Source organism: Oncorhynchus masou, chromosome 8, assembly GCF_036934945.1.
Source record: "Oncorhynchus masou masou isolate Uvic2021 chromosome 8, UVic_Omas_1.1, whole genome shotgun sequence".
Lineage (NCBI taxonomy): Eukaryota > Metazoa > Chordata > Actinopteri > Salmoniformes > Salmonidae > Oncorhynchus > Oncorhynchus masou.
This window is the reverse complement of record NC_088219.1, coordinates 2,175,255-2,187,914: the sequence shown is the minus strand read 5'-3', so window position 1 is coordinate 2,187,914 and position 12,660 is coordinate 2,175,255. Positions and strand designations below refer to the sequence as shown.

At 40.3% G+C, this 12,660-nt stretch overlaps 1 protein-coding gene across 1 annotated transcript in view; it reads left to right on the top strand.

Moving 5' to 3' along the window:
- The window catches only part of mtus2a (microtubule associated tumor suppressor candidate 2a), a 229,176-nt gene extending 217,439 nt beyond the window's left edge, over nt 1–11,737 (top strand). The window contains exons 15-16 of the mRNA XM_064971312.1: nt 365–462; nt 2,357–11,737. Of these exons, the coding sequence (XP_064827384.1) occupies nt 365–462; nt 2,357–2,852 (594 nt within the window). The 3' untranslated portion in view covers nt 2,853–11,737. The remainder of the gene's footprint in view (nt 1–364; nt 463–2,356) is intronic.
- The last annotated feature ends 923 nt before the right edge of the window (nt 11,738–12,660 follow it).

Below are 12,660 nucleotides of genomic sequence, written 5' to 3'. Positions count from 1 at the left end.
GACAGTACAGTACAGTACACAGACAGTACAGTACATAGACAGTACAGTACACAGACAGTACAGTACATAGACAGTACAGTACACAGACAGTACAGTTTGTGAGCAGGCCCAGAAGACATTGGAGTTGTCTCTGTTGTCTCTGTGTTTTTTGAGCAGGCCCAGAAGACAGTAAAGTTGTCTCTGTGTTTTTGAGCAGGCCCAGAAGACAGTAGAGTTGTCTCTGTGTTTTTGTGAGCAGGCCCAGAAGAAAGTAGAGTTGTCTCTGTGTTTTTGTGAGCAGGCCCAGAAGACAGTAGAGTTGTCTCTGTGTTTTTGTGAGCAGGCCCAGAAGACAGTAGAGTTGTTTCTGTGTTTTTGTGAGCAGGCCCAGAAGAACGTTGTGTTAGAGGAACGGATGCAGGTGCTACAGCAGCAGAACGAAGACCTGATGGCCCGTATAGACAATAACCTAGCCCTGTCCAGGTAACACACGCATACACCTGGAAAACAACAAAACAAATAACAATACAACTTGCACATGCCTTTTCTTACTAGTTGTTTTCAGTAGGATAGCAAAATTCCAGGAATATTTTTGATATTGATACTATGCAAGTACCATAACTATACAATTTACACCTTCTGTATCCTGTGCATGTGACAAATAAACATGTATTTTATTTGATATAGCATGTATCTACCACATGGCCTCACATGTTAATCCTTAAAGAGATGGGTGGGGCTAAGGCTTAAGAGGGTGTGAACGACACTGAATGAGTGTAGACAAAGGACGAGCTCTCCAGTAGGTGTGCCAAAATTATTCAAGGGCCATTTTCACAAAAGTGAGTTTACAAGTTTATCAACGTTCAAAGCAGAATAACTTTCCCATTGTTCCTAAAATGCAGTATATGATGTACCATTTTCTAGCTCATAGATTCTCCTTTTATGGAATTTAAAAAACATTATTTTCAAATTTTACTACATAAGATGAAATCGAGGCAGTTGGTCACATATGTAAATCTAGCAAACGAAGCAACGAAAGCAACTTTATAAACATTGTTTTGGTTCATTTCTAGCTTGTTAGCTTGTTAGCTAGCTAACCAGTTCAAATAATGGCCATATCATAGCTTGACAACGTCATAACTTCAGCAAATTTTTATTCATTATTACAGGAAAATAAACTCACAACACTTATTTACATGTTAATAGCAAGCTAATTAACAGAGATTAGTTTACGTTTCTGTGATTTTTGTGAAATAAAAGCAGGGCTTTTCTTCTACCTTGAGGATTTTAGAATTTGCCTAACTTTATATCTTCATTTGACTTTGGTGCAGGTCTTCTTCTTCACATTACCGTCTCTGGTAAACACAAACTATATCAAATAAAATCAAAGTTTATTTGTCACATGCACAGGATACTATTTTGTTTAGACATGTAGCTAGTTAGCTAAACAATGAACCATAATCCCAACTCATAACATTACTACCCTGCATGAATCTACAGGTAGCTAAAGCGAACCAACTAGCTATGTTCAATGATAGCTAGCTAGCTAACATTAGGCTATAACTAGCAATACAATAAGATAAGATAAGAATAATATTACTACACAGATCATACACGTAACGTTAGCTAGCGAGTGAGCCAGCCAGCTAATGTTAACTAGCGAGCTAACAGTACGCTTTAATTTGCAATGAAAACAACTTTCTGACAAAATTAGAAGCGTATAATATCTGAAAATGTAGCTAGAGACTCTTACCTGTATACATGGACACTTCTCCCTCTCTGTCACGGCTGCCATGGTTACCCTTAGTTTGAAGATGTAATCCGGAGACAGCTGTTTTTTTTGTTTTTTTTACAAAAGTCTTCTGTGTGTTCTCTTTTTGACTCCGTCCACATATTCGTAATCAAAACACCAGCATTTTCTCCATCTCCTTAGCTATCATACTCTGCATTCCACTGATTTCAAAACTCGGTCAACTTCTTCGTCGCAGTTCTTCGTAAATATTTTTTCAAAAAAGCCGCATTAGAAAGAATTGCATACACATACTGAGCAGCTCAAGTTCTAGACAGAAGCATGCTACATGGCAGACCAATCCGAACTCATCTCTCGGCATGTCCAGCCCAGCCATTATCTCAGCCAATCATGGCTAGCGGAAAGGTTCCCGTATGTTTCTGTTGCTAAACCAACTAGGTTCGTAATTTAACCATTTTAATTGTATTTACAGATGGCATTACAAGTTTGTTACGAAGCCACGTGAAAGATCACATGTTCCAGAATATGTTTACGTTCAAATGCCTCTCCTGTGAAGTAGTGATGTGCGCCATGTGCCTAGTTACCTGACACGGGTCACATATAACCCTGTCTCACTTTCCCATCCAGGCAACTCTCAGAGGAGAACGCTAACCTGCAGGAGAATGTAGAGAAGGAGAACGGAGAGAAGAAACGACTGAGCCGTAACAATGAGGAGCTCCTCTGGCGTCTACAGACCTCACCTCTCTGCTCCCCCTGCTCCTCTCCCATCCACCGCTCCTTCTCCACCTCCCCCACTCCGTCTTCCTGCCTCTTTTCCTCCTCTCCCGGGATGGGAGGAGGGACGGGGTTTGAAGCCCCCTCTCACTACTGTGGAGGATACCTGCCCCCCGCACCTACACATGGCTACTCCCCTAGTCACAGAGAGAATCAGAATCAGTCTCCAGGGCCGGCCACACCCACTCACAGAGGATTCTCCAATCAGAATCAGTCTCCAGGACCGGCCACGCCCACTCACAGAGGATTCTCCAATCAGAATCAGTCTCCAGGACCGGCGACGCCTACTCACCGAGTGTCACCCAATCACTGTCACTCGCCTGCTCGGCTCAACCCCCTCATGAGATGAGCTCACTTTTCTCTCTTCCTGTCTTTCTTTTTCTTTTCATCTCTTTACTGTTAATCTCTCGTGGACAGACTTCTGAGACAGAAATGGTAGTGTACATCTGTCAATATACAACGGAATGTGTGAGATAACGACCAGCGTTAGTTCAGGTGTTTTGGACAAAATCACTATTTTCGCTGGTGATATCGTCTTTCAAAAGTGGAGGGGACATTTTGGTCCGTAACTTGCATAAAGACAGGATGGAGCTCTTTGTTCCAGTTTCGATCCTCGTTCTATCTCTTCTCTTAACACGTACTGTATGGACACAGAATTTATCTGACCAGTCACGCAAGTTCTGGTTTCACCAAGATGACTTTTCTGATATAATGTTGCACGAGGTTTAAGTGCTAGATAAGATGGGTGTTCTCTCCAGCTACTACGGCTGTAAGAAAAGAGAAAAGACAGAACTCCACTAGCATCGCTAATATACTCTAGCAATGCCTTTCTGCTAGCCTCTCGTTGGCTAACTCCACTAGCATCTCTGTAGCCATTGACCCAGGCTAGCTGACCTAGCCACTCATTGGCTAACCCCACTAGCATCTCTGTAGCCATTGACCCAGGCTAGCTGACCTAGCCTCTCATTGGCTAACCCCACTAGCATCTCTGTAGCCATTGACCCAGGCTAGCTAACCTAGCCTCTTGATGGCTAACTCCACTAGCATCTCTGTAGCCATTGACCCAGGCTAGCTGACCTAGCCTCTCAATGGCTAACTCCACTAGCATCTCTGTACCTATAGACTAAGACTAGCTGACCTAGCCTCACGATGTATAACTCCACTGGCATCTCTGTACCTATAGACTAGGACTAGCTGACCTAGCCTCTCAATGGATAACTCCACTAGCATCTCTGTACCTATAGACTAAGACTAGCTGACCTAGCCTCTTGATGGCTAACTCCACTAGCATCTCTGTACCTATAGACTAAGACTAGCTGACCTAGCCTGTTGATGGATAACTCCACTAGCATCTCTGTACCTATAGACTAAGACTAGCTGACCTAGCCTCACGATGGATAACTCCACTGGCATCTCTGTACCTATAGACTAAGACTAGCTGACCTAGCCTCACGATGGATAACTCCACTAGCATCTCTGTACCTATAGACTAAGACTAGCTGACCTAGCCTCACGATGGATAACTCCACTAGCATCTCTGTACCTATAGACTAAGACTAGCTGACCTAGCCTCTCCTTGGCTAACTTCACTAGCATCTCTGTACCTATAGACTAAGACTAGCTGACCTAGCCTCTCAATGGCTAACTTCACTAGCATCTCTGTACCTATAGACTAAGACTAGCTGACCTAGCCTGTTGATGGCTAACTTCACTAGCATCTCTGTACCTAGACTAAGACTAGCTGACCTAGCCTGTTGATGGCTAACTTCACTAGCATCTCTGTACCTATAGACTAAGACTAGCTGACCTAGCCTCTCAATGGCTAACTTCACTAGCATCTCTGTACCTATAGACTAAGACTAGCTGACCTAGCCTGTTGATGGCTAACTCCACTAGCATATATGTACCTATAGACTCACACTAGCTGACCTCGCCTGTTGATGGCTAACTTCACTAGCATCTATGTACCCATAGACTCATACTAGCTGACCTAGCCGCTCTGCTGTACCCTGTAGACTCCATGAAGGTACAAAAATACTGTATGTCTCCATTCACCACCAGCAAATTGAAGAACACTGGAGACTTATCTCTTTAAGGATCTCTCTCTCTCTCTCACTCTCTCAGTCTCTGTCTCTCTGTCCTCACCTGGATGTGTAGCTGACTGGCTAGCTTGTGCTTGGCCTGCAAGTGGAACCAGCTAACTGATGAACAAGGGAGACCTCTCTATCTCTTTAAGGAAGCTGACTGGCTAGCTAGCTCTAGAATGTTAGGATGTAGTGCATTCAACCACGGACTACGTTGAACGACTGTAGTGTATTGAAACAGCAACCACGGGCAGTGCTGCAATGTAGATTGTATTGTGCTCTGCAACAACAGACTCCACTTCAATGTATTGTATATAGAAACAGACAGACAGGCTGACAATATATGTTATATGAGTAGAAACCGACAGAGGAATGGACGGACGGACGGACTGAGAGTATGTATACCACCAGATGGGAACAGTGGTAGTCTCTAGTTATTCGGGTCCGAACCATCACCCCACCCCCTCCACCAAGCAGGGACGGACTGGGACCAGAAACTGGACCGGCATTTATAACACACCGATTCAAGGCCAGTCCATTTCCGCTACCACGGATTTGTCTGTACCGGTGCTTTACCACCAACCAAATGGAACCATGGATAAAATAACAGTCTCGAGGAGGCACCTTATACTCCGGTCCAGGTTTTCTTTTTCAGTACAAACTTTTTACCAGCACGTGATGTCCAACAGTCTTCAGATACCAGGATTGGTACAGATGATTTTAATCCACGTTTAAAAGGATGTTTTATAAACTGTTTCAGTTTTACCAGCAAACAGTAATACTTAATAGAAGCGCTTCCAATCCAGACGGAATCCAAATCCGCTCCAGTCTTCCGCTCTCTCTGCATGGATATTACCTGTGGGTAGGTTACGTACCTGTACCCCCTCACCTTTTGATTCAGGGTGTTTCAAATATATCAAACATATTTACGATTGACTGATCTACAAATAATAATGGGGAGGCAGGTAGCCTATCGGTTAGAGCGTTGGGATTAGTAACCGAAAGGTTGCTAGTTTTGAATTCCCCCCAAGCCGACAGGGTGAAAAAAATCTGTCCTACTGCCCTTGAGCAAGGCACTTAACCTTAACTGGTCTAGGGTCGCTGTCAATAATGGTTGATCCCCCTTAGTCGTGACCCTACTCTCTGAGGGTGTCTCAGGGAGATTTGGGATATGCAAAAAAAAACACACAAAAAACACATTTTCAATTCACACATAAAATAGGAGATATATCCTGTAAGTTCCCACGAATAGAGAGCCATTTGGGACACAGGCACCGGGATGTAAAAAATAACGACCACAGGAATTGTTTGTTGTTTTCTAAGTGATATTTGTAAATGTATTTATTGGACTTTTATATACTTTATCTACTTTACCAAGCATGTCTTCCAGTCTTTACCTCTCGCTGTCTGGGCCTGGGGACTATAGGTTCCATCCCAGGTTTTCAGAGAAAATCCTTGTCAAAAGATTCCCAGAATCCTTTGAGAGAACAAGCAGGAAATGTTGAATCCTCCAACCAGGATTTCTGGAAAACCTAGGAATTCTGGGAACATTTTTGCAACCCTACGTAGAGTAGTTGTGATGTTTATCAGACCAGGGTTTCAAATACAAAAAAAAATCTCAATAAATTAGATTAATAAATGAATAAATAGATTAAAATACTTTGATACTTTATCTGTGGCTGTTTCTGCTTGCCTGGCTTAATTAACTGATAGAAAAGTCCCAAAACGGACCCAACCTCCCCATTAATTCACCCCAGGCAGACTCAAGGAAACGCTGAAAGTATTTGAAACAATTTGTCTCGTATTTGAAACCAGGTTTGCTTCTTATACTCTGTACTAACAGGAGAAAACTTAGTTTTTTTTAAACAGAGAGATGCTAGCCGGGCTGTATTCATTCCGCCAAGCAAAACTGTTTGTCTTGTTTTGCAACTAGAACAAGAGTTTCTATTGGACAAAATTCAGGTAGGTTCCTCCCCGTTTCGTTCTGTTGGTCAAAACATTTTGCAACAAAAACATTTTGTTTGGCAGAATGAATACATCCCAGAACTAATTTCCTACTGAATGGGACACCGATTTGTAACAACAACAAAAAATATATAAATGCAACTCTGGTCTGACCAATAGGAGAAGAGTAGAATGTGACACTTTGGACCAATAGGTGACAGAAATATGGGATGTCATTTCTCCACCTGACCAATAGAGGGAGTTTGGAGGGGCGTTGGGGTGTCAAAATGAGAGAGTGTGTATTTCATTGTAATATATCGATTTGTTCAGAAGTGGTTGAAACGTTCAGAACGCTGCAGATAAATACAGTTTCAAGACACAATGATTGTGTCTTCTCCATGACATAGAAGAATGTATTTTCTGCGTGATATATTTCTATCGGAACGTTCTGTAATGTTGCCCCAAGTAAACCACACTATCACCTCTGTACATAAAACTAGAGAGAAACTGTTTTTCTTGGGAGTAGTATACCTAGACACAACTATGCTAGAAAAGACCAGTGTAGGGAGAAGTGTAGATTCAACTAGAGAGAAACTCTTTAAAACGACTGGGATCTTTTTCAGTCTCTAGCTCTAACCAGGTTTCTGTGATTTAGTCAAAACCACAGTTGTTATTGGTGTTCACCTTTTCTCCCCATTTCTCAGTAGTTGGTATTCAGACATAGTGTGCAGGCGTATTCACTCAATGGGGTTTTCAGTACATTTATTAGAGCCATCCCTTTAAATTCGGTGAACCTTTAATTAGATGTTTTTTTGTCCACAGACTACATGGAGAGAACTGTTCAGAATATTAGGATATTAGGTTTAGAGAGCCTTTACCTACGGAAGAAAGAAAAAAACGGTTTAGAGAGCCTTTACCTACGGAAGAAAGAAAAAACGGTTTAGAGAGCCTTTACCTACGGAAGAAAGAAAAAACGGTTTAGAGAGCCTTTACATACGAAAACAAAAAAAACGGTGGATTGATTAATTCGGGGGAAAAAATGACACATTCAGTTCTTCAACCCATGGTAATGTTGCAATATGTGTGTGTATATAACTATAGTAGGGGAAATAGTGTATAATAGTATGTTATACCCCTGTCTATTGCCTGCACTAACCACGGAACTGTGTTAATGACAAGTGTTGCGCCATGCTTCGGGTTCAAATCGCTCCGCTCCAGAGCGATTTCATTAACCTACATGTCTTTTTTTTTCTTTTCTTTTTTTTTACATTAAATTTGATCAACCACACTTCCGTGACGGCGTTTACCGAGGAAGAAAATGAAAGTATTTAATTAAAACATTGGAAATTGCCCAAAGGTTAAAATGTCACATGCTGACATTAAAGTTTCAAGTTAAAAAGGCCATAGACCTACAATTTAAATTCTACATAAATGGCACAACATTTCATAAACATCACGTCGCTGTGGGAAAGTTGATATGTTTCAGTTTGCTGCCAAATGATTGGTTTTACATTTGCCTCCAGCGATCATAAGGTAAAATAGATCTAAAACAATTGTCATTTATATTTACAATCCCCTTATTCAAACGGATTACTCATTTACCAAGCTCTTACCGATAGCTCTTATAAATATGTACATTAGGCCCTACAGTGCATGAAGAACGGTGTTGTTTCAATCGGGGGAGAGAGAAAAAAAAAGAAAGTAGATGTTTTTCACACTTGGAACCGACAGGTTGCTCCATTTGATTAATCGTTTAAAGGTGGTGGAATTGTGTATTAAATCAAGGGCAGAATATGTAGACTGAATCTGTAGACATACCTCTGCCACACCTCAATGTATGCGATCTCTACCGCTAACAAATAGCTGGCTGAAACATGAGTTACCCCGTGCATATAATCAAGGCCAGAATACGCTTAGAGAAGAAATTGCATAACATTGGAATTAAGTTCCGTTTACTCACTCATAACTCGCATCGGAAACGGGCTAATGGTGATGAACAACACACTCTTTACCAGAGGAGGCTCCTCCAGTGAGGAAGAGGAGGACGGTCTTCCTCATGACATTGACGACACAATGTTTACATTATGAAACGGTCTCTAGATCCAAATGACTCATACAGGAAACCTGGTTCTGGCTTTTGACTGAATAGGGCCCATAGAACAATTATGTAGAATACTTGAGAGAGAAACAGAAAGTGTTTACATAGCGCTTACAGTGTTTGGACAATTATGAAAAACAACAGTATCTGAAGGTAGAACTTTGCCTATCCGACTGGCCCAGAGGAATATTTCACTTCCTCTGATCATAGGAGTAACAACATGAATTGGTGCACGAGGCACAAGTAATGCAGTGCAACTTAAATTTTGCCATCGGCTGGAAAACTGTGTCCCCTTTTCTCAGCGGAGGGATGGAGAGAGGAGGGAGGGAGAGCCTGGTGAGAGACAGCCTCACTGCTCCCTCTCTCCTCTCAGACTGACCATCAGATGCAGGCCATCAGTCCAGTAAAAAAACAAACTATATGATTATGCTCAATCAGATGTAACATCACAAGTAATACAACAAATTATCTATTACCAGTTTGATCATATACCAACATTTAAAAAATATATAATTTCAAAATGGTCCCAGAATAATAACATTGTCAAGGCAAGTCAAGCATAGACAGTATGCAGTGATAATATATTGGGCCTATAGCTTACTGTACAAACCTCATTGATTCAGAACTGTTTTTAAATTGGTTAATGTTGCTTAGGCTTCCCTTATTTAAGTCATGTTAAAATAAAATCTGAGCGGTAGATCTCAGCTTGCATTTCGACTCTGAAAAAGGTCGGTGACCTCTGTAATAGAGGAATCCATCCTTGTCGGATCTATAAAAAAATTTTTTTTTTAAATGTCTAGGATTCTTTCTGTAATTTTAAATGTATAAAAACGACATCACTAAAAGATGCTGAAGGATAACTATTTACTATGAATGATTTTAAACGGTTTAATACTCTTTCAAGTCTTTTGGTGGAATGTTTTGCTACTTTTTATTGCCTCTTGTAATATTACCAGGAAATGGACAGTTTACTCTGTTCATCTGTTTACATTTATGGGGTTTTCAGGAAATGTAGCACTTAGATTCTGTGTCATTTTAAAGTTGGGTTGAATCTCCAAAACTCAGCACTCTTGATATGAACGTGTAAACAAACCAGCCAGCTTTGAAAAGTACTAAAATGTAATGGTGCTCTGTTACAAACTGTATAACATAAGCTAACTTACTATATAAGCTAATATATCGTGATGATGTAGAACCCAACATGTTTCCAGTCTTGTCCAGCCTACTGAAGGTCCTCTATCTATGTAACTCTCTGTGTCCTTTAAAGTCAACTACTCACCCTACTGAATGTCCTACAGTTGAAGTCGGAAGTTTACATACACCTTAGCCAAATACATTTAAACTCAGTTTTTCACAATTCCTGACATTTAATCCTCGTAAAAATTCCTGTCTTAGGTCAGTTAGGATCACCACTTTATTTTAAGAATGTGAAATGTCAGAATAATAGTAGAGAGAATGATTGAATTCTTTCCTGACATTCCCAGTGGGTCAGAAGTTTACATACACTCAATTAGTATTTGGTAGCATTGCCTTTAAATTGTTTAACTTGGGGCAAACATTTTGGGTAGCCTTCCACAAGCTTCCCACAATAAGTTCGGTGAATTTTGGCCCATTCCTCCTGACAGAGCTGGTGGAACTGAGTCAGGTTTGTAGGCCTCCTTGCTCACACACGCGTTTTCAGTTCTGCCCACAAATGTTCTATAGAATTGAGGTCAGGGCTTTGTGATGGCCACTCCAATACCTTGACTTTGTTGTCCTTAAGCCATTTTGCCACAACTTTGGAAGTATGCTTGGGGTCATTGTCCATTTGGAAGACCCATTTGTGAAGCTAGAACTTCCTAATTGAGGTCTTGAGATGCTGCTTCAATATATCCTCAAATTTCCTGCCTCTTGATGCCATCTATTTTGTGAAGTGCACCAGTCCCTCCTTCAGCAAAGCACCCCCACAACATGATGCTGCCACCCCCATGCTTCACGGGAGGGATGGTGTTCTTCGCTTGCAAGCCACCCCCTTTTTCCTCCAAACATAACAATGGTCGTTATGGCCAAACAGTTATATTTTTGTTTCATCAGAATAGAGGACATGTCTCCAAAAAGCACAATCTTTGTCCCCATGTGCAGTAGCAAACCGTAGTCTGGCTTTTTTATGGCAGTTTTGGAGCAGTGGCTTCTTCCTTGCTGAGCACCTTTCAGGTTATGTCGATATAGGACTTGTTTTACTGTGGATATAGATACTGTTGTACCTGTTTCCTTCAGCATCTTCACAAGGTCCTTTGCTGTTGTTCTGGGATTGATTTGCACTTTTCACACCAAAGTACGTTCATCTCTAGGAGACAGAACGCGTCTCCTTCCTGAGCGGTATGATGACAGCGTGGTCCCATTGCGTTTATACTTGCGTACTATTGTTTGTACAGATGAACGTGGTACCTTCAGGCATTTGGAAATTGCTCCCAAGGATGAACCAGACTTGTGGAGGTCTACCATTGTTTTCTGAGGTCTTGGCTGATTTCTTTTGATTTTCCCATGATGTCAAGCAAAGAGGCACTGAGTTTGAAGGTAGGCCTTGAAATACACCCACAAGTACATCTCCAATTGACTTAAATCATGTCAATTAGCTTATCAGAAGCTTCTAAAGCCATGACAATTTTCTGGAATTTCCAAGTATGTAAACTTCTGACCACTGGAATTGTGATACAGTGAATTATAAGTGAAATAATCTGTCTGTAAACAATTGTTGGAAAAATTACTTGTGTCACGCACAAAGTAGATGTCCTAGCCGACTTGCCAAAACTATAGTTTGTTAACAGGAAATTTGTGGAGTGGTTGAATAACGAGTTTTAATGACTCCAACCTAAGTGTATGTAAACTTCCAACTTGTATGTAACTCTCTGTGTCCTTTAAAGTCAACTGCTCCACCATGAGTGTAATTATAAGTTAATACATGTTTAGTAAGCAGTTTACACATGTTTAGTAAGCAGTTTATTAATGTTTAGTAAGCAGTTTACACATGTTTAGTAAGCAGTTTATACATGTTTAGTAAGCAGTTTATTCATGTTTAGTAAGCAGTTTATTCATGTTTAGTAAGCAGTTTATAAATGTTTAGTAAGCAGTTTATACATGTTTAGTAAGCAGTTTATTCATGTTTAGTAAGCAGTTTATAAATGTTTAGTAAGCAGTTTATTCATGTTTAGTAAGCAGTTTATAAATGTTTAGTAAGCAGTTTATTCATGTTTAGTAAGCAGTTTATTCATGTTTAGTAAGCAGTTTATTCATGTTTAGTAAGCAGTTTATTCATGTTTAGTAAGCAGTTTATACATGTTTAGTAAGCATTTTATACATTTTTAGTAAGCAGTTTATAAATGTTTAGTAAGCAGTTTATAAATGTTTAGTAAGCAGTTTATTCATGTTTAGTAAGCAGTTTATTCATGTTTAGTAAGCAGTTTATAAATGTTTAGTAAGCAGTTTATTCATGTTTAGTAAGCAGTTTATTCATGTTTAGTAAGCAGTTTATTCATGTTTAGTAAGCAGTTTATTCATGTTTAGTAAGCAGTTTATTCATGTTTAGTAAGCAGTTTATTCATGTTTAGTAAGCAGTTTATAAATGTTTAGTAAGCAGTTTATAAATGTTTAGTAAGCAGTCTATTCATGTTTAGTAAGCAGTCTATACATGTTTAGTAAGCAGTTTATTCATGTTTAGTAAGCAATTTATTCATGTTTATACACACATTATAGCCTGTATATCCGAAATCAATATCTATAATCAGGTACTGGTTCTGCACTGGCTCTCCACTGTGTCCTGTGGACATCTCTTGGGGGAGTCCCAAATGGCACCCGATTCCCTACATAGTGCACTACCTATGGGTCCTTGTCAAGGGTAGTTCACTATATAGGGTACCATTTGTGACGCATCCTTCCTAGCTGAACTACTGAATGTCTATTGTAGAGGGTCATAAGAGAAACTCACCTGCTGTTATACTAGCTACTACCTGGACATTAAACTAGCCACCACCTGGTCATTAAACTAGCCAACA